Source organism: Crinia signifera, chromosome 1, assembly GCF_055691185.1.
Source record: "Crinia signifera chromosome 1, ASM5569118v1, whole genome shotgun sequence".
NCBI classification, from domain to species: Eukaryota; Metazoa; Chordata; class Amphibia; order Anura; family Myobatrachidae; genus Crinia; species Crinia signifera.
The window spans coordinates 400196497-400219548 of NC_139217.1; the positions used below are offsets into that span (position 1 = coordinate 400196497).

At 42.3% G+C, this 23052-nt stretch overlaps 1 protein-coding gene across 2 annotated transcripts in view; it reads left to right on the forward strand.

Moving 5' to 3' along the window:
• Positions 1-23052, forward strand: part of EPB41L4A (erythrocyte membrane protein band 4.1 like 4A) — a 223892-nt gene that overhangs the window by 191380 nt on the left and 9460 nt on the right. For both annotated transcript variants that reach the window (XM_083151665.1, XM_083151666.1), the window contains 5 exons: positions 2555-2645; positions 8997-9080; positions 10692-10799; positions 13279-13326; positions 16273-16350. In XM_083151665.1, coding sequence (XP_083007791.1) covers positions 2555-2645; positions 8997-9080; positions 10692-10799; positions 13279-13326; positions 16273-16350 — 409 coding nt within the window. The remainder of the gene's footprint in view (positions 1-2554; positions 2646-8996; positions 9081-10691; positions 10800-13278; positions 13327-16272; positions 16351-23052) is intronic.

The following is a 23052-nucleotide window of genomic DNA, read 5'->3' on the forward strand; positions in this document are numbered from 1 at the left end:
GGTCATACATAGGCACAACTAGTAAACATTTTGCATTCATTTGTTTCCAAATTAGAATAAAAGAAAACTATACCAAACAACAAAAAATATATTAACAGGGTTTTTGCAAAATAAATGTAATAACCAAATCAGTTTGTGCTTTATTGTTTTTAACCCTTTGAATGCCGATGATTCTGTGAGAGATCCTCAAAATATCCGCTAAAAATGTCAGGGCTGCTCACAGCGACTGTTCTTTTAGTATAAACAAATACAAATACAGCCAAGTCAATTCATTGAAGTTTAGTTAAATATTGCACCCAAAAATAAGAACAGTCGCTATGAGTGACGCTGGCATTTTTAGGGGATTATTTGAGGATCTCTTACAGCAATCTTGTTACTCAAAGGTGTAAAGGTTGTGGTATACCTGCGCACCAAGTGTTACTGTTGTGGACTAGCTGCAAAACACTAGAAGGTCTGACTGTGCCTTCCTGTTAAATGGTACATAGAAAAAGGATTTTTTTGTGTTGAGCTTGGTCCCTATGCGTATTTAAATGGATCACAAAGTTATAGTTGGGTAATATTACTTGGTGATAACGTATATATACAGTGCAAAGTAAGACATCATGATGCCAAACAGATATACATTATGAAAAGAATGCAAAAAATAATAAAAAACAAAGAATAAAACAATCCAGAGTGATACAGTAGCGAGTGCTAGTGTATGTTCATAAACAGTACCAGAATCTCCAAATTTGATCGACGGGCTTGTAGCCAGACCTGTCAAACCTGGGAGATCAGTCTCCTGGTTAAGCATCCCCCTGAATTAAGGAGGACGAGCATACCCCCCACAATCCAGCTTAACCAGGAGACTGATCTCCCAGGTTTGACAGGACTGGCTACAAGCCCGTCGATCAAATTTGGAGATTCTGGTACTGTTTATGAACATACACTAGCACTCGCTACTGTATCACTCTGGATTGTTTTATTCTTTGTTTTTTATTATTTTTTGCATTCTTTTCATAATGTATATCTGTTTGGCATCATGATGTCTTACTTTGCACTGTATATATACGTTATCACCAAGTAAAATTACCCAACTATAACTTTGTGATCCATTTAAATACGCATAGGGACCAAGCTCAACACAAAAAAATCCTTTTTCTTGTTACTCAAAGGGTTAAGATAACTAAAATATATTGTTATGTTAAAGAGCAACAGTCAGCCTTTCCCAATGTTGATAAAAGTTCATCCTAAGAATTCCTAAGGAGAGGTGACATTGTTGAGCCTCTTCATGAGCAATATTACCAACATTGGTTACAACTTTTTAATGGCCGTTTGTATATAGCCTAAAAATGGCTATACACAAATGATTATACATAAATGGATAGTAGATCTGAGAAGGAAAGGTTGCAGTATGAGAGTGAGGAGATGTTTCTGGATAACACTCAGGACTGATTCAGACCTGGAATCACTGGCAATTTGGTCTCAATTGACCGATGGTTAATTTTCTGTGTGGATGTAACGAAGCCATAGCGTGTATGAGCTGCAATAGTACTGAGGCTCCGGATGCAGTGTTGAGTTAGCCGCAGCCTGTCTATTATCTGTGGAGCGGCTTTAAAAACAGAATTGTGTCACCTGCGTCCAAAGTCAGCAACTGCAGATTCACTGGCCCCTGCAGCTGGACATTCTGAGTTACCTTATGGTTGTGTAGTTGTCAGATAACTAACCCGATGGTGATTTGATGCTGTGCCTTCAGATGCAGACAGCAGGTCTGAGAGGCCAACCGTGGGCACCTTTTTTACATCCAATGATGCAGTACAGACAAGTGCCTTGATTTGTACATCTTTTTATTTGACTTTGAATTGCTCCTTTTTGGAGTTTTGCACGAATGCACCTATTTGAAGCCATATTCTAAAGCAGGGGTGGGGAACCTCAGGCCCGGGGGCCATATGCGGCCCCTGTAGCCGGTCTGAGTGGCCCTCCCACCCACTCGGCGGCTTTGCTGGGAGTAAAGTACAGAGAACTACCGACCTCTCGCGAGATTACTCTTAATCAGCAGAAGCCATAGACTGTCAGTCCTATTCAGCAGCAGCTGCCGGAGCGTGGGACGGCTGCAGCAGGACAATTTGTAAGAGAAATTTTTACATATGGCCTCCGAAGGATTTTCTTCACATACAAACGGCCCTTGGCACAAAAAAAGGTTCCCCACCCCTGTTCTAAAGTGCTTTGTGCTGTTGTAGTGCAGAATGGAACCTCTGAAAAATCAAGTTCTACAAAACAACCTTTGGTGACTGCTGAGCTCATCAAAACTTTTGCACTCACCCAACTTTTCTCCAGAAATCCGAGCAGCCTGACAATGCAGCTCTATCAGCAGAGCACAAGCTACTTCAAAGAAACATGTTCATCGCTGTCATATGATTGTAGCCTCCAGCGGCATTTTGATTTTTGTATTGCTGATTTGCGAAGACAGAGTGCACAGTGAAATAAATGTAATATAACATAACTATTTCTTTACAATGCATGACAGCACAAAAGCCAATACATCCAACATTTACATATCTCTTTTATACTGTAGGTCCAAACAATTTAGAGCAGGTGATGACAGATTTGGAAACCGGGGAAAATGAAGGCACCACCAAAATTATGGCACCGTCACCCATGAAAAGGTATTTTAATTAAACCCAATAAATTACTAAACAAAGCTGCAGACATTTTCATTAAAGGAAAATTACAGATAATTAAAATTTTTTTTGGACATTAATAAAATATGACAAATGTCTAATATATATTATATAAGTGATCAGAACAAAATGGAAACTGATGTTGACCAGCATTTCTAGATTAGATCTTAGCTTGGACACATAATAAAAGACCCTGAAAAGAGAGACGTTTGCTGTTTATAATTGGTCAGCATTTAAAATGTCGACATGAACATTATGTTGACATGTTCAAAAACAACATGGTTATACGGTCACAAATGTTCATGTCAACATAGGATGTTCCATGTTCACTGTTGACATTTAAGACCATGTTGACTTTCTGATTATTGTCACTCAGTCAATGACGACATTCTGGTGTCCACATTCTGAATCTTAAAATAATGACTAATGCAAAAATCCCTGATGACTGGCTGCATTTGGGGCTAATTGAATAACCATAGGGTCAGTTACCCCACAGTACATACCTGTGAGAGAAGGAATGTATAGTATGTATTGTTAAAGCATTCATGGCATGTTTGTAAGATGTAAATACGTGTGATGTTTGTTCCTTAAGATCTGATCTTGAAGTGATCTTGTTTTTCTACATCCTTTCCTGTTTTATTTTCTTTCTATATGCTTGTAATTTGCATGCTGAATTCTTATTTTCACATTTTTGACAAGTTTTACAGAAAGGCAGTGACAATTATATGTAGGACTATGTGGAGTCATGCTGACTTGTTACTTGTTTTCTGGTCATATACCAGCCAATGTTGAAAAATATATATAACACATGTAACTTTGACCAGGAGGGTGGGCTCCTCTCAGCTCCGCGCCCCATAGCATCTTCATTCTGTCAAAATCCGGCAAGGTTTTCGTTCTGGTCGTGGCTACTCTCCTGTTCGGGCACGCCGGTCCCTGTATGTGATTGGCACTGGGCTAATGAGTTCCGGACAGGGTGCACACTAAACTGCGGTTCTTGCACATTTGTCGGGTCTGACGGAGGCTCATGAGAACGCGGGCCGCCATCTGGGATGGTCACATGACAATCCATGATCAGGGCTAATTCTAATCTCTGCTAATGTGCCGCTAACCAATCACAGGCTCCCCTAGAGGTTAAATTCCCCACTCCCGTTACTTACTCAATGTATAGTTTAGAGCAGAGAAGGGAAAGGGAGGGACATGGTCGAAACGTTCAAATATATCAAGGGTTTTAACAAGGTACAGGTGGGAGACATTGTTCACAGGAAGAGGAGCAGCAGAGCACGAGGACAGGCACTGATACTAGAGGGAGGAAGATTCAGGGGAAATTTGAAGAAAATTTTCTTCACAGAAAGAGTAGTGGATAAGAGGAATAACCTCCCATCAGGGGTGGTAGATGCAAATACAGTAGAGCAGTTTAAACATGCCTGGGATAGGCATATTGATATCCTTACAAAGAAATAAGGATCAGATATGGTTTGAGGTAAAAAAAGGGGCACACTAGATGGGCCAAGTGGTTCTTATCTGCCGTCAAATTCTATGTTTCTATGTAATCCCAAACTGTACAGTATTCTTTATACAGCATAGTAAGCATGCAGCTTGCTCGTCATATTGTTTCCTGACATTCACAGACATTGGGATCCAGATATCTGTAGGATAGATAATGAGGCTTACCATGTGTAAAGCCTGGGGTAGAATTGTTATAAATACATGCACTTTGTAACCAGAGAATTTCTAGGAAGGTAAAGAGCAGCACTGGCTGATGCTATTACTCAGCTGTCTTGGATGTGCCTATGATGAGAGGAGACAGGAGAGAGGCTGAGAGCAATGAGATTCATTACTACTTCCCCTTGGCAGTATTTGTTGTCTGATAGATGACATTATACTGTACACTGTCTGCTTCCTACTAACTGCAAAGGATTGGCATGTTCAGTATAGCTCGTAGCCTTGCTACAATTTCTCTCCATCTGTGATGTAAAAATGCAATATAATAATTACACCAGGGTTGCCTACCCTCCTGGAATGGCCGGGAGGCTTCCGAAAATCGGGTCCCCCTACCGGCCCCCTGGAAAGGTGGGCAACCCTCCCAGATTCCGGCTTCTCCTGGGGAGGAGACTTTAAAAGTAGGCAACCCTGAATTACACACAATGTACAATTATAAGGACATGTAGCTGGATAGGAAACATTCAGGTGACTTATGGATGAGGGAAGAAATAATAAATGGATAAGAAGAAGTGAAAGGAAGAAAGTATTCCTGGGGAGTAAGTATAAAGTAGATGATGGAAAGGAATGTTCTAAAGTGAGAAAAGAAACAAACATGGGCAAAACGAAACAAAAAAGATGTGAGGGCATATGTATTAAAAAAAGATACCCATACCTTCCAACCATTCCGATTTTGTGGGACTAGTCCTGTGTCCCACCTGGAGCTGGCAGAGTCCCGCGGGGGGGGCGGGGAGAAATATGAATCTCCCCTTCCTGGCGCTGCTCTGGGAGAAATAGATTCTGTGCGCATTCTATTCAGGCAGGCATGGCCAGCAGCTCACATAGCACTGGCCATGCGCCCACGGCGGTGAAAATGGGGGCATGGCTCCTCCAGTACTTACCGGTAGTATGTGTCGGGATTCTAAACACGGCAATCCTGCTGTCGGTCTTCTGATGGTCAACTGCTAGGAGTTTGACTGGATCCCAAATCAGAACTACATGTAACCTGACAGATAGGAGCTAAATGGTGGGTACTTTATCCCTCTGCAATCTTTAATAGATATTTTTTTATTACCAGTTATTTATATTTTGCACACATATTCTGCAATACTTTGCTGAGAATATTAGCCCATTCATATCAGTCCCTGCCCCAGTGGAGCTTACAATCTATATTACTTACCACACGCGCACACATTTATACTAGGGTTAATTTTTGCAAGGAGCCAATTAACCTTCCAGTATATTTTTGGATTGTGGGAGGAAAGCAGAGTACCTGGAGGAAACCCACACAGGCATGGGAGAATATACAAACTCTGCACAGCTAGGGCAGAGGAATTGACCCATGGCCTCAGTACTGAGAGGCAGTAATGCTAACCATTACACCATACATTTTTCCCTAAATACCCTATAGTGGCTTATGGGCAGGGATTGCGTCTCACACAAATCATCCTAGATCTCTAGTGAGTATAACCAATAAAATGCTTGTGTATGGCACGCTGCTTCCACTACAAAATACATCATGGTGAAATGTAAATATTGGTTTTACTGCAGTACAAGAGCAGTCACAAAGAACCAAAGGCCTGAACACCAATGACCAGTCTTTGAATGTAAGAACTATAGAGTTATTTAGGCAAAAGGCTAATTGGAGACCTTAGTAAACCAAATGAAAGCAGGCTGCAAGGTGTGGGAGAGCGGCAGGCCTGGAAACAAATGCCGCAACCGGCTACTAGTTACCACCACAATGAGTAGTTGTAGCATTTATGAAATGATTGATAACTTTATATTAGAAATTCTCCTAGCAATATCCATCACTGCAACCTGGCTTTTAGCATGAGCTGTAAAGTGTGGCATGGCTAGGGGACTGTATTGGGGAAATGTTTCATGTACTTGGTGTATTGTTTCACTAATTCACAGATTTATGTCCTTATAAGTTTCGGGTTTCCCAGCCACTACCCAGCAACACGTGTTCTTATTGTTCTTCTGCCTGTAATTGTTTAACTAATGACACCTTGCTTCAGCACAACCCATCTGCATGGATTACTTTCTCTTAGCAAGCGTCAACAGGCAAAAAGAAATGCTGCATTGACGTACATGATGTGACTATGGAGAGCTTTACAGTAATGGTTCACATTGTGAAACTCTAGAAGTAGAGAGTGGTTTCTTGTTACTGGGGGGGCGAATCCATGAATCCTGACTCTGCATGTGACAATGTTCAATGAAATTATCTACACATTATAAGATCTAAATAGGGTTAAAAGGTTCTCTGAGTGGATCAGCCTTGTGTCCTTCTATATAGATATGTAACGTGTATTACACCCTGTACACTGCACACTGTGTATGTGATGTAGGAGTTGAAGAATAATTTGGGATCAATACATTTTGGGTTTAACAGCGTACATGAAATAAATTGGTTCACAGTACTCATGCGCAAGGCTATGCTGCGATGAACTCCTTCAACTAGTTCTGTTCGCTGGCCAATCACACAGTGATTGACAGGTGATTGACAGGGAGTGGGAGTGGGAGTGGAAACCGACTGTGTTTTTTCTTGCCACTCCCCAAAAAAAAAAAAATAAGGCTTGTACCCACCTGTACATATAATATAACTAGTAAAACACCTTAGACAAAACTTCAACCTTGTCCGTGTGTTCAAGTATTTTCACATATGTGCTGACAAAAATTGAGTTTCCCTTCAGTGCCTTCTAAATTCTTAGCATGTGCTAAATGAGCGATTCCATAGATCTGTATTGTATTCTTAACGCACATTTTATGCATCCAATAATGTATTAGTGTTTGTGTGTCAAGTCAATGGCCAGTATTCTATGCCTCAGATTCGCCGTTTTTTTTCAGTGAATCTGGCAATTCGCTGGGTTAACGGCGAATTTTCTGTCACAAAAAACAATTCGCCATATTCAATGGAGGCAATTCGCCACAAATGAACAGCGAATGTCTGCCGATTCGCCATAAATGATTCTCCACAATTCGCCTGTGATTTTCAATGGGGTTTTTAGTGGAATTCGCCGACAGTGTATTCAATGCTCAAATGGAGAACTGCTTTCTCCATTGATTTTCGCCATGATTCTCCGTTTAGCATTCGTCATCTTTTTTAGGTGAACTGGAATGTGATCCTTTAAAATGATGGGGGTTTTTTTGGGGGGGGGAGGGGGGGGGGGTGTAAAAAAATCTTTTATTAATTTTTTTTATGAGTCTTTCTATTTTTTTAACTGGACAAGTAACACAAATATATTTTTAATTATATATATTTTTTTTTACATACCATATGCAGGGGGGCGCTGCTGGTCACATTACATATGCTGTGCGGCTGATTCACTTACATATTGCAGGGGGGCCCCGCTGATCTCAAATAAGGGTTGCAGGGACCCCCTGCCCGCTGGTGGGTGGCATGCAGTGGGGTCTGGCAACGCAGGGTCATGTCAGGTAGTGCTGGCGGGCAGGAGGTCCCTGCAGTGTATGTGAGATCAGTAGCGGGGTCCCTGCAGTGGGTGGGAACTAGTAGTTCCCATCCACTGCAGGGACCCCGCCGTTGATCTCACATACACCGCAGGGACATCCTGCCAGACCCTGCTGCATGCCACCCACGGGCGGACAGGGGCTCCCTGCAGCCGTTATGTCAGATCAACTGCGCCCTCCGCCCGTTCAGTAAAGTGCGGAACGCTGCGGAGGAGAAAGGGGGGCACCTGGAGGAAGATGCTGCTGAGCAGCCCGGGCACCTCTCAGCCGGGATCCGACACCCGACACGCAGCCCGCTCTGCTCCCCGACCCCAGAAGGCAACAGGTGGGACACTGACCTGACAGTAGGGAGAGACGGGTCCAGCAGCAGCAGCAATAGCAGACCTCCAGCAGCCCAGCGCGGTGTTAGCAGATGTCAGCACTCCACAGCGACTGCTGGAGCCAGAGGTCTGCTGCTGCTGCACCCGTCCTCAGGCTGTGTGATGAGTCTCCCGCCGGCATAAGCGCGCTCCCCCGCCGGGACTCCACTCCATCCCCAGCAGCAGTGGCAGGGAGCTGAATTCGTCGTAAGGGATCATTTTCGCCGTCAGGGGCAGCGAGCCCCTGACGCATTGAATAGTATCGGCTGGTGGCTGGCGGCGAATTGCGGGGGACAGAAGAATCACGGCGAGCGCACGGCGAATCCAAAACAGGATTCGCTGCCATGCGCTCGCCGGAGCATTGAATACCCACCAATGAGTTGACATTATCAGGATCATAGTGTGTTTAGCAGTGACATGCAGTCAGGGTAGGCAAAGGTTGGCATAGCCTCCCCTGTCATACTCCAGTACTCTCCAGAGTTTTGACTATGAAAATGATTATAATGATAAAAAGAAAATATTTATTACTTCTAATTTCAACTTTATAAGATGTATATTATCCTTTTATCATTCTATATATAGTCAATACTCACCACTGGGCCTTTAATTCATATAAGTGTGTGTACATTTGACTCTGATTTCCAGTGCCTTTCCGGCCATTGACCTGGCTGCTCATCACTGGTGTTTAGTGCACCTTGAGAACACATTAAACACTGTAAAATAATGTGTACAAGGTTTTTGTCTACTATTGTTCCTAAAGAGGTGATTCATCTTAGGTGGTAATATTTGTTGTGTTTCTGTGTGTGTTAAGTTCAAAGAAGGTGAAACGTGACAACAGCCCAGATACCCAAAGAAGCAGAGCAAGTGCACCATGGGAGGAGAACGGCTCTCCCAGGTACAGTGTCCCTATACATTGTGGAAGCATACATGCCTATCTTCTGTATTATGTTCTTCATCATCTAGTCACTATGTCCAGGGTCAACTATTGTTTCCCTGCATCTGTCTCCATGTACTATTGCTTCATCGTTCCTTTCATTTGCCACAGTAGCCTCCTGAGGGTGACACCAGGGGAGTCTTCTATAGTGTAGCACCATCAAGAATACATATATGCATTTCCTTAGGCACACTTCCAGCTCATGTTTAGTAGATACCCTTCCATGAGTTCTACAAGTGAATCTACTGATCAGAAAACAGACACTGTTGGTTTACCATGAGGACCATTAGGATCACTTCCATAGTTACACCCTAAGGGTCGACTCAATGAAGGTAGACATACATTAGGTAGACCACTGAAGTTAGGTCATCACCTGAAATAGGTCAACATGGCTAAGGTCGACAGGGTCGGAAGGTCGACACAAGCATTAGGTCGACAATGGGACGGTCGACAGTCCAAAAGGCGACATGAGTTTTTCATGACTTTTATTGTCCCGAATGTCGACATAGTCAAATTGGGCACTGTCAAAGTGTACCGCGTCACCTCGCATGGCACTGAGCCTCGCTGCGCTCAGCACACTATTGTATTCTACCACCAAGCCATAGTGGACGGTAGGGCGTGAAATTCTGCCTGATGGCACAAGTCGGCAAAACGTCTCAAAACCTCATGTCGACATTTTAGATTACTTTAAAATTGAACTGTAGTAAATGTTATGCCCTTATCTTCAATAGATCTCTAGGTACAGCTGGATAATTTTACAGCATAGGGGACTATGTGTCACGTTACTGACTCTGGTGATGTGATAGAATAATGCAGTTATTATCATGGGTTTTGGTTCATTATTTTTGAGCGTTAATTTTTTGTGTGTGCGTTTGTTGCATGTATTCTTTTTATGACACAGAAGTCTGCATGCTATAAAACTGTATACCCTTCTATGTGCAGTACTAGTAATATAATGAAATATCATATTATTCCAGGCACTTACTGTGTGTCATTCTGTTCTGTTGTATTATTAGCTAATTTGATTGGCAATAAGCTGCAGGATCACCCACAATTGCAGGCAAGTCTCATTGTCATGCCAAGTCAGGCGGAGCAGAGGCTTCAGTTTACTAAAACATTTCTCTACCAAGATTTATTCCCTAAGCCTTCAATTTTCCAGGTTACACATATCAAGATCAATTGAATAGCACCCAGCGATGTGCAGTTAGGGGATGCAGGGAGTCGCCTGTCATTCTCCTGTGTACTCCAGGGGCTTAACTATAACAAGGATTTGTATGATACAAAGAAAATATTTATAACTTATAAATACTTATCATATCTGTATTATTCATCATCTTTGTATTAGTGAAATCATTTTTATAGTCAGAACTCACCACCAAATAGTGTGTGTGTGTGTGTGTGTGTGTGTGTGTTACTAGCCTGTGCCTCCCCAGCCATTGACCTCACCACACCTCTCTGGTAGCACCAGTGTTTCAGGCAGTACTGTGCTGCACTGTGATATTTTGCACGCCTGACACGAGTATCGGACAATACATTGCATGTCATCTATACACTTTTCATATTTATTTTTAGCGGACTTTATAATTCTCCCAATGACCGCAATAAATCACCAAAGTTTCCTACCCCGCGGCGGCGTAACCAGTCTGGAAGTGACAATGAGTCAGGACAAGCTAGCAGGCGGTGAGTACTCTAATAACCGTAATAATGTTATTATTTGTAAATGTACATTCCCAAGTGCATTGTCATTGGTCTCTCAAAAGCATTCATGATCATTAAATGGGGTTTACAGTTAAATATCATCTCTCAGTCCCCACCCACTTGTGTGCCTTGCTAATACGAGTGTGGATCAATAAGTACCTGTGTTTGAAGACAGGTGGCGCTGCTGAGGAAAGTCATACCGCCATGTACAAACAACGCCATACCAAATTTCAGATTGATTCATAGGCTAGTTTTTTTCCACCACGACAATGCCCCAGCTCCCTCATCCAGAACTGTTGCGGCCAAATTGCATGAATTGCGCTATGACTTGTTTCCGCATCCACCGTACTCGCCCGACTTGGCTACCTGCGACTTCTTTCTGTTCCCTAACCTGAAAACGTGGCTCGCGGGGGAAAAAAACAAGTCATAGCGCAGTTCATGCATTTTGGCAACAACAATTCTTAATGAGGGAGCTGGTGCATTTTCGTGGTGGAAAGAAAAAATGGTACTTATGTAATATCTGGGCTCCCGTTTTTCTTATGAGACCGCGTGCCCTCGCTGCGCTCGCCACACTATATAAAATCAACTCCATGCGTAGTTGGATAGTAGGGGTATGAAAAAATGGGGTGCATTTAACATGGGAGCCCAGATAATACATAAGTACCGAAAAAATAACCTATGAATCAATCTGAAATTTGGTATGGCGTTGTTTGAAAGATGGTAGTACACGATAGTACTTTCCGCAGCAACGCCACCTGTCTTCAAACACGGGTACTTATTGATCCACCCTCATGCTTATGCAAGAAAGTGCATGGATAATACAAAATATTTCTCCCACATACAAATGAACACACAACCCCTTTAGCACTCTTTAAAGCGGTTCTGTCTTCCTTTCCGTATTCAACAAACACCCAGGGCCGGATGTAATAATGCCCGAGTCTAGCAGTCATGCGGGATACTGGCCAAACTGAGGGGCAATCACTTACAAGGCAAGGCCACTCTGGCATCATTACATCTGGCCCCCATTGTTTGTCACTGTACCACTTACACCACCTGGTGGCGAGTGAGTCATGTGCATGAATGGACTGACCAATGCGCATGCAGCTCATCACCTGCAGTAGTGGACTGCCAGCACCAGCAAGGGACAGGGGATGTCATTGGCTCTAGCTGGAGGGGTATGTAATGATAAATACCAATGGCATATTTGTTAGTGTCACTGCAATACTAAATGAAATATGCCTCTGGTAATATGGGTCCATTTCATTTGGTATTTTTTTTTAATCGTGAATAAGGAATTTTTTGGGTATTTCATTTATTGGGTTCTCTTTATTTTTTAGGATTAAGCTGAAGAGTTAGTCATATTTCTGCAGAAGTGTAGTAAATACTAAAGCATTTTCCCAAACTTTCTAGCACTACTGTATGAGAGAAGCACTTAACTGATAATTTTAGCACATATACTTGAAGCCCTGTGGTGAACTATCCCAATAACGGTCATTTTGTTTCTTCCATTCATCTTCCATTATGGCATATGAAGGCCCACCTGTGGAAATACCGGGTTACCGACCACTGATCACATGTACAATAACACAGCCAAAGCTTTTAGGAGTTTAAAAATAGAAGCAGAAAATGTGAGAGCAGAGAGCTGCAATCTGTACGTTTATGCTGCAGTGTCTTCCCCAGTTATCAGCCTTGTTTTCTTATGGGGCCCCACACACGAGGTGATTCCAGGGCATTTTGTAAGCGACTTCATTTGACTGGCACATCGCTCCATGTGTAGGGGCGATAGCAATGCGAGGCCCCTATATCGCTCTGTGTGTAGGGGTGAAAGCAATGCGCAGCCCCTACATCGCTCGTTGTGTAGGGGCAATAGCTATGCGAGGCCCGTACATCGCTCTGTGTGTAGGGGTGATAGCGATGCGCAGCCCCTACATCGCTCCGTGTGTAGGGGCTATAGCAATGCGTGACCTGTACATCGCTCCATGTGCAGGGGCCATAGCGATGCGCAGCCTATGCCTCGCTATTGCCTGGGAATTAAGATCCAGTTAAATCAAGTTAATTTCCTGGCAGAACACTGGCCCTGACAGATCGTTCAGCACACAGCACTGATACATCGCTCATATCGCAAAATCTCTCTGTGTAGGCCGCATTACTGTTTGTGTACGATTTTATACTTTTCTTGGTTTCTTTGTCGTCTCCGGTGTTCTTGATGTAACAAACTACCAACAGGAAAATAATAACATACAGCCTAGTTTACTGTGGCTTTAACATGAAAAGACATTTAATTTGCTCTTTCATTTTCTTTTGACCTTTTCCGTGGATAAATAACATTGCTATAACATGATATCTGCGTAGTCACAGAAGAGATAAAGGAAGGGAATTTGAATAAAGAATGAGGTGTTTCCCGGAGCCTTGCTCGGACCTGCAGGCATGTATTTATAATTCTGTACTTTTTCCTGTGTAGGAAAGGCCAGAATAGCAATGAGGACTCGGACCTGAAGCACCGGAGGAGGTATGTACACGGAAACTAACAGACTGGGCTTGCTGTCGCTGTACACATTATTTGATGATATTTATACTATTAGACAGATATTTATAGTACAGAAACAGAAACCCTATAAATAATACATCAGAGTGGCCATAAATAATTAGTGTCCTTTTTAACAAGCGTTAGTGACTTGTGTTATGCTGATTCAGTGTTTACATCTATGGATTGGATGCTTGCAGCAGGGCCCTCCTACCTCCAATGGAATGTACTGCACTATATAAGAAACGTTAAATAAATAAAATAAATGATGTAGTATTTATTGTAAGCAGGTGCCATAGGTTACAAGGAAGTGTGTCCAGTAGTGTTTATTGTATTATTCTTACGATGTACAGGTAACACTGGGGTATGTGTTTAGTGGTACACAGATAACTTAATTCATTAACATAACCAGTTAATATTCTTTATTAGCTACAAGTTACACTTCAGAGCAAGTCCTTGACCAAGACGAAAGCAGGGGATCACGTTGGCGCTGTCAAAGCAGCTGTTCTATAGGGGTGTGTAAAGTCCCTAAAAATGCACAAGGCCTATATAGTATAAATGAAGAACTGCTCTGGGGTTCACTGAAAATATCAATACTTTAGACCATGCCAAATTTGACCAAGTCCATGGCCAACCTCCTGAAGAATGCCTGGGAACAGTAGTTATGTCAGAGTGGGTGTGGCCTCTTTGGATTCCTGGGTCATGGGTATTGCTTGATGGTGTATTACATTAGGCCGCTACTCCCGAAAATAAAGATCTGTTCTCACCAGCTGCCACAGATTATGTTGTACATGTTGAGTATCCCTTATGTCAGGGCTGGGCAACACCGGCCCTCCAGATGTTAATGAACTACACATCCCAGGATGCTTTGCATTAGTTTTGCTATGTGGCCATGCTGAAACTGATGTAAGGCATGCTGGGATGTGTAGTTCATCAACATCTGGAGGGCCGGTGTTGCCCAGCCCTGCCTTATGTGAATATCTGTTACAAATTATTATTTTTTCGGCCATATAAACTACAGAATATATTTATTTATTTTTTATTTATGAACAGTATCTTATATAGCGCATACATATTCCACAGCGCTTTACAGAGTATAGTTGAACATTCCACATATATGTGTTTTACTATTGGAATCTGTGTAGTTGTTGTCTATCACCCCGATTTAATGTTTCTTCCTCATAACCCTCTATATGGGTGTGTCTTAAAATGATTATATACTGCAATGCTAATACACAAGCTGAATCAATTGTGCAAATATTGATGGAACTTGTATTTTCTGCTCATAGGGTACATGTTTTGAGCCTGTAAAATATACACAGCACCTCTGTAAATATGTATACCTGTACCTTGTGCTTCTGGTAGGGCAGGGGTTAATTCTGTAATTATATTTAGCAGTTGCAAAAGTACATTGGGTCAGTAGGGGACAAGAAATGAGCTAGCAGAACAGCAGTAAATATCAGGGTAAGATCTAGAACATCCGTGGCAGCAGGATAGTTCCGGATTGCTGAAACCAGTGATGCATTCAGACCAGGAAAAGAACTGTGGTTCTTATTCTAGTTCACTCTTTCTGACAAAATCCTTCTTAGATGGACAAAACCATGTGCACTGCAGGGGGGGGGGGCAGATTTAAAATGTGCAGAGAGAATTAGATTTGGGTGAGTTATTTTGTTTCTGTGCATTGTAAATACTGGCTGCTTTATTTTTACACTGCAATATAGATCTCACTTTGAAGTAAAACCCCACCCAAATCTAATTCTCTCTGCAAAAGTAACATCTGCCCCACCTGCAGTGCACATGGTTTTGTCCATCTAAGAAGGATTTTGTCAGAAAGAGTGAACTAGAATAAGGCCCTGTGTAACACATTTATATAGAAGTGCCAGTTTGTGCATCTTCTAGTTCCTACCAAAGTGCCATAGTCACTGTATAATATGGAATTACCTTAACTTGAACAAATATTAAAAATAGTAATTGGGTTTAAGTTCATTTTAGCTATGTGACATAGGGGGGTGTATCAGACCTGCTCTTTGTGGGCTGAATTCGGTCTCTCGGCCATTGGTGGGGGTCTGCACATGTGGCATTGTATGGATGTGCCCATTAAAATGCTGGAGTACCCATGCATATGCAGGTGTATCGATGCCTGCTTGGGGCGGGCGGCTGACGTCAGCGTCCGCCCTGAATTCTGCCGTCTCTGGTCAGGATAAAAGTCAGTTTAGACTTGACTTTTATCGGCGAAGGGGAACAAATATAATTTGATGGTCAGCAACTATTCTTTGCCCTGCGGCCGTATGTACTGTAAATGAGGGGCAGATGTATGGCCTACATCACAAAACTTACCTGGATAGACTAAAAGATCTTAACATGTATAGTTTGGAGCAGAGAAGGGAAAGGGGGGACATGATAGAAATATTTAAATATATCAAGGGTTTTAACATAGTACAGGTGGGAAATTTTCTTCAAAGGAAAGTAAGTAATAAAACACGAGGACATGCACTGAAACTGGAGGGAGGTAGGTTCAGGGGAAATGTTAGAAAGAATTACTTCACAGAAAGGGTAGTGGATAAGTGGAATAGCCTCCTATCAGAGGTGGTAGAGGCTAAGACAGTAGAACAATTTAAACATGCTTGGGATAGGCATATGAATATCCTTACAAAGAAATAAGGATTAAAAAGGGTTGAGTTTACCTGAAGGGTAAAAAAAGGGGCAGACTAGATGGGCCAAATGGTTCTTATCTGCCGTCAAATTCTATGTTTCTATGTATGAAGCGGTGATATCTACCCCTGAATGTGTAATCGTACACATCCACTCACATGCAAATGCAGGGACGGAGGGGGTGTGGGGTGGGGGTGGGCATTCAGCGGGGCAGCATTTACCTGTTCGCTAGGCTGCGATTAAATAAGATGTGTATAATTTTCTGTCCTGTCCTTCCAGATCGAGGTCGCGGTGTAATACCAGCAGTGACAGTGAGTCCGAAAACTGCAACAGGGAACATAGGAAAAAGCGAAACAGGTAACAAGGGCATCATACTGTATACATATATCCCATATATCCTGATGACTTGTATACCAGCTGACAGAATCCATCAATGTATTTCTAAAATTTGGGATGACAGAAGTGGGCATATCCCAACTACATACAGGAGGAACGCAGGTTACAAATCCTGGTTATACAAGTTATTGGATGACACAGGGATTTTATTAGTAAAGCATCTAAATCTGACAGAAACGTTTTTGCAAAGAACTCGCTCCCATTGATCTCTTGAAATGAAAAGCGATTCATCAGGGATAATGTAGTTCACTGCTTAAATAAAACAGTGTCACCTTTCTACAAAGCACAAAGCACTGGGACTGGGTAGTCACCTGACTTCAGTGTCTGCAAGAGGTGTTCTCCGAATAGTGAAAGTTCTAGGTGGAGCTAGTGGAAGGCTGATGACACTAGGGTGTTTGCACTTGTATGTAAAGGACATAGTGGCAACACCCCTCTTGCCCTTACTGTGGTCTCCTCTCTGCTTCCATTGAAGGAGGGTCATTTTATGATCTGTAACATATTTCTGAAGGCCACCTGCTCAGTAAGTTATTCATGAGAGTTAAGGGGCATACACATGGAGCGATTTTTGTGCTCTTTTCTAAACAATCTGACTAGATTGCTTATAAAGTAAGCACAGATCTCTCCGTGTGTATACCCTAAGCATTTACGATGCGCAGTCTCACACGTCGCTATCGCCTGCTAACTATGTCAGTGCATGCAGTCAAAATCTAGTCACATTGCTTAGCAAGTGACTGCAAATCTCTCTGTGTACAGAATGAGGGATAGTGATTGAGATCTGACCAGTACCCTGCCATTTTTTGGCTTAGCAAAATTGCATAGCACAAATCACTGCATGTGTATGTGCTCTCCATGGGAGGTCTGGCACCGGGAAATCACCTACCCTAAATAGCTTGGCAGTGGCACACATCTCTACATGTGTATGCCCCTTTAGGTACGTTTTGTTCTTATTTAATAGGTCCTTTTTTGTTTGTTTGTTTGTATTTTCACATTGGTTGGAGTGCGCCTAGAAAAATGCTTTCCTGTAGGAATGCCACTACTACAGGCAAAATGTCTCCCATAATTACTCTGGAGATCTTTGAAATGAAAGTAATTTTACAGGGAGGAAGAAAGACCCCTGTAATATGACCCATATATCGCACAGCAGTAACTCCACCATGCAAACTGAAATCTTATTACTGCACTTACATATCCATGTGCTCACTGGTAGTTTTTTGCAGCTCATAAATAATCATCTTTACTTTCCTATTGTCTAAGCTGGTACTTTCTGAACCTGCTCACAATCCATCAGAAGTAGCTGGAGTTTCTTTAAGCTTCTTTGGCTGCCATCTAGTGGTGCAAGACAGTCAATTTCCCATACAGTATATAGATTTAGGTATATTCATTTCTCCATAACAAGCTTTTCTTTCTCCATGGGGAAAGCAATAAATAAGGAGGCATTGAGATACAAATGTTCTCTATCTGTACAACTTCTAAAACGTGTGATCATTGGAAATAGAATATTGGCAGCTGTTTCATTGATAAGCCATGACTTCCGCACAATAGGAAGACACTGTTATAGTAACTATGAGTTGCCTTAAAAGAAAGAACAAGATTGCTTGTAAGGTACACACGTGAGAATAATAGGTACTTATGTATTATCTGGGCTCCCATGTTAAATGCACCCCATTTTTTCATACCCCTACTATCCAACTACGCATGGAGTTGATTTTATATAGTGTGCCCGAAGCGTGGCAAGGGGACACGGTCTCATAAGAAAAACTGGTACTTATGTAGTATCTGGGCGTCCGATTTAGAAATCGGATCGCATCGCATGCGACCAAATCGTATGCGATGGTCAAGATTTTTCCATAGGATTCAATGTTAAAATGGTCTGAGTCCATTTTAACATAGAATTCAATGAGAAAAAGGGGTCCTTTTCCTTTCCCCACTATCCAAGTGGGCATGGAGTCGGATATAAACCTGTGGCGAGCGTAGCGAGCCACCGAGCCCGAAGCGTGGCGAGCGTAGCGAGCCCCGCGAGGGGACACAGAATACTTTTTAAGAAATATGCGTCCCCTCGCGGGGCTCGCTTCGCTCGCCACGCTTCGGGCTCGGTGGCTCGCTGCGCTCGCCACACTATATAAAATCAACTCTATGCCCACTTGGATAGTGGGGAAATGAACAGGACCTTCTTAACATTGAATCCTATGCAAAATCGAATCGCATCGCATCGCATCGCATCTGATTGTATGCCTTAAGGTAAGGCATACAATCCCAAAATCGGCAGCCCAGATACTACATAAGTACCGAAAAACGGGAGCCCAGATATTACATAAGTACCGAATAATATATTACGAATGAACATATTAACAGGCCGCAAATAATGGTATACTTATTTATTAACAGGTTCTTATATAGCGCAGCAAATTCTGTTGTGCTTTAATATATGTATAACATTTAAAAGTTCTAAAGACAGAACTAAGGTTAGTTATTGAATGTGCTCAATAATAAAACATGAAACATAGATGTTTATCACTGTAACTGTTCTGTTTCCAAACTCACCTGATAACTGTCAGGTGGATTCTCCAGCACACTAGTAGTTTAAATGTTTTAAGTAACTAATACCCAGCACATTTGGATGTTAGAACTTTATTTTACAGCGAAGTCTGTATTGACAGCACATGTCTCCCTAAGTAGGAGGACCGGAGCCTCACATTTCTACAGTATGTTGCTATTGGAGACCCTGAAGTATATTTACTAAAGGTCCATAGTTTTTTGTTTTCCATAGTTTTTCTGTTTGCCCTCTGTTTCTCGCCGCCCCGTCACACTCTCCTCATTTTCACACTGATCCAAGTAGACAGGTACCTGTGTCCCAATTTGCACACTCTTCTGCTGCTGTGAACATTGGGATCATCTCATTGGGTAATAGGCATAGTTAGACACTACAAATCTGGGATCAAGCTTGGACACATATCTTTCTTTAGCAACCATGGAGAGATATGAAAAATTCCCCATGAGCAAAACAATTTAACACAAAGGGTACAAACTGGTTTCTTTTTGCGTGCAGGTAAAATAGTGCTTTTGTATGTAGCACTCAAATACTGGGCAGCTTTGTATTTTTGACTGAAATGTAGGCTTTGACCTGCCCATTCTGAACTCAAAGGTGCAGAGGTGCAGGTTTTTAGAAGTGGAGATGTTGCCCATAGCAACCAATAATATTTCAGCTATTCTATAAGGTTCTAGATAAACAAGTAGAATATGGTTGCTACGGGCAACATCTCCACCTTAGTAAATATACCCATGAATATTTTAAAACTGACTCCCTGTTCCTTGTTTGCTGTGCTCGCAACTCCCCAGTGTCTGTTCCTTTGTGCTTGTGCAACTGTACAATGCACCAAAGACAGAGCATGGTCAATGTTTGGTACTATGGGCCTAATTCAGCCTGGATCACTAGTTAACGAAAAAACAGTGGCTTGCGATTAAAAAGTCACCACCCAGACAGATTAAAAAACCGCCCCTTGCAAATGCATCACAAATAGCGATGCATTAGCAGATCCATTCGCTAAAACCGAACCATCAAACAGTTTTTTCCATCTGCGCCAGTCTGGGGCTTGCACAAATATTCTATGAACCAGGTTGGAAGTTGTAATCGCTGATGTCAGAGACCCACCCAAAAACCACCTGGGCACACCTAGATTTTCACAAACACACCCAGAAATGGCCATGCTTCAGCCCAAACGCTAGATTGCTGTCAATAAAATGTTGTACGGATATCTACCTACTAATTGCTGCAGCACATGCGCAATGTGACCACTGCGCACTCGGAGTTGTTCGCATTGCGAATGCTCTGATTAGCGATCCAGGCTGAATTAAGGCTTATGTGTGTTCTACTTTATGATGAACTACCGCTTCTAGAAAAAGCCATTTGCGCTTAATTTGCCAGATTGACTAATGATACATTTATTCTACTGCAAAACAATGTCTATTGATCTCCAATTCTGTAATGATCTCATTTGTTGTTCTTTTATGTGCACATTTAGCCTCCGGAGTCATTTTATTCCAGCTCCTTGGTTATTGTGATCAATACTGAACTGTTTCATGATAAATTAATTTATTCTCACGAAATGCACAGGAAATGCTGAGAAACGTGAATTTAATGAACACCAGTAAAGAGCATTTCATTAGCATGTAAAATACTTGGCGGTAGCTAGTGGGATATAATCCATGTGTTTTACAGGAGACATGTTTTTTTAGCAGCTGATTTATAAAAATGTATAGAATGAAAGTTGTTGAAGGAGAGAAAACTTATCTCAAATATATTTTGGCGGTAAGGGCTTGTTGCTGTTGGTGTCCTCTAATTGTCATTTTCTTCAAATACGTTTAAGTACTTCTAAGTGAACTGTATTCTATATAACCGGGGAACGGGAGGAAACCCGCCCTAAAACATGAACAACATACAAACTCCACACAGATAGGGACTCTGTTGGAATGTAACCCAGTCTTAGCCAGAGGTTGTAGTCTGAAAGGGGGCATATTATTCCTGGTTTTTCAGCAGTGCCTTCAGAAAGATGGCACATGTACAGAATATAGTTAAGCACATTTAATTAGCCTTTGCTACCTGCTGTGCTTCTAATGGTAAGTCTGCCCTGGGTGCAGGGAGTGCAGCATAGAGCCCCTCATGCATGGCACACACGGCACCCATTATAGATTAAGATGATCGCATACCAGGTACACAGCATAGGCAAGTATAGTTACAGCATTGCTGTATACAGGTAATCACAGCATAGGCAATTATAGTTACAGCATTGCTGCATACAGGTAATCACAGCATAGGCAAGTATAGTTACAGCATTGCTGCATACAGGTAATCACAGCATAGGCAAGTATAGTTACAGCATTGCTGCATACAGGTAATCACAGCATAGGCAAGTATAGTTACAGCATTGCTGCATACAGGTAATCACAGCATAGGCAAGTATAGTTACAGCATTGCTGCATACAGGTAATCACAGCATAGTCCAAACTCTTCAGAATGCTTCAGTGGTCCCTACCATAGCCTATCACTTGTGCAGCTATTCCACCTTTATTAAGAAGCCACAGGTGCTGCTAATCAGCCCGAACTTGATCACATCAGTTTTCCTGCTGGTGCTGGATCTTCGACATCACTTTCATGTGTAAAGATGCTGTTCCTGCCACAAATATTTTGATTTTCACTTATATTTATTATCCCCAATACTGATTCCCCGTTTCACAGCGCCCCACATGTTGTGCAGAATGTACTGTGACACATGCAGACTGGTGACGAGTGCCTAATGTGATGTGACATGGTAGGTGGCTATCAGGGGCACGCTGTGTTTATAGCACATAGGGCCAAGCTCAGGTTAGTAATGGGACTCAGTTATTATGTATTTAAGCATTCCATATACCGTATTTGTAAAAATTCAGGGTTATAATCTTGATTATGAAAATCTCACCATTATAACTGAGAAGTAAATCATCCGTTCCCCCTTATTTCTCCTGTAATCCCTACGGTGAGCCGGCCCATGGGAATAGCACGGATAACTGAAAGACCCAGTTGTTTTATTGCCAGCACTTCATGTGAGCGTGTCTCAAGTCCTTTAATCTTTCATGGTCACAGCAGGAGGTTGTCATCTTATATTGTAGCTGTGTGAACTGGCATGTGAAATTGCGTACATTAATGTCATTATAGGTTTCCTGCTCGCTTGTCATAGTGACATGTTTATAATTCCTAGTCCTCTTATCCTGCCATCCTGTCCCCTGCTTCTTAGTGCCTAGTTTGATTTGGATACCCAAAGGGGGCCATGCAGTACACATCTGTTGATTAGAGAACGCTATTGAACTTGGCAAATGACGTTTTTGTATTTGCATTCAATGTTTCCTAAGACTACTGCATTGCCGTCCTCCTCACCTCCCTAACCATAGTGGGATATATGTGACAGCTTTACGTACTGCCATGCAATCTGGTAAAGCTATCATAAGGGAATATTGAACCTAGTTCTGCATGGATCGATAAGTTGAGAAAACGGGTCGATTATGAAATGACTGTCCATGCACAATTTGCTAATTATCTGCATACGCATACTGCTTCAACGCCATCACATTTTGATTGACAGGAAGCCAGCGCTTAGGAGAGGAAGCATGACCTTTTGTGGGTGTGTTTCTACATGGTAGAGACTAGATCCCCTTCAGTTCAGGATGTGATATTCAGTGAGGGCGGAAGCTGTTAGATGCCCTCACAACAATTTTGTTTTATCTGTAATTCACGTAGGTGTAGGTTATTTTGTTTTATTTTAGCTGCATTGAACCTTCGCGAGCTCGCTATGCTCGCACGCTTTGGGCACGGTGGCTCGCCACAGATTTATATTCCCCCTCCAGGTATACGTGGACCCAGGGAATGATGGGAAACTTGTCAAAACTGAAGGGGATCTAGACACTACCGTTTCTACATCAGCGATAACCACTGTCAGCCTGTGTATGTCTTTGACTGGTGCAGATGGAAAGTACAGTATCCTTAGATGTTCCAATTATTTTTGTGACTGGTTCTGTGAATGCGTGACACTTTGCGATGCAAACACAATTTCTGCAGAGTGGATTTTCTCTTTCTTTCTCACGGGCAACTATTTCATTGCAGCAACAGCTTTTTATCAATGTAGCGATCCATGC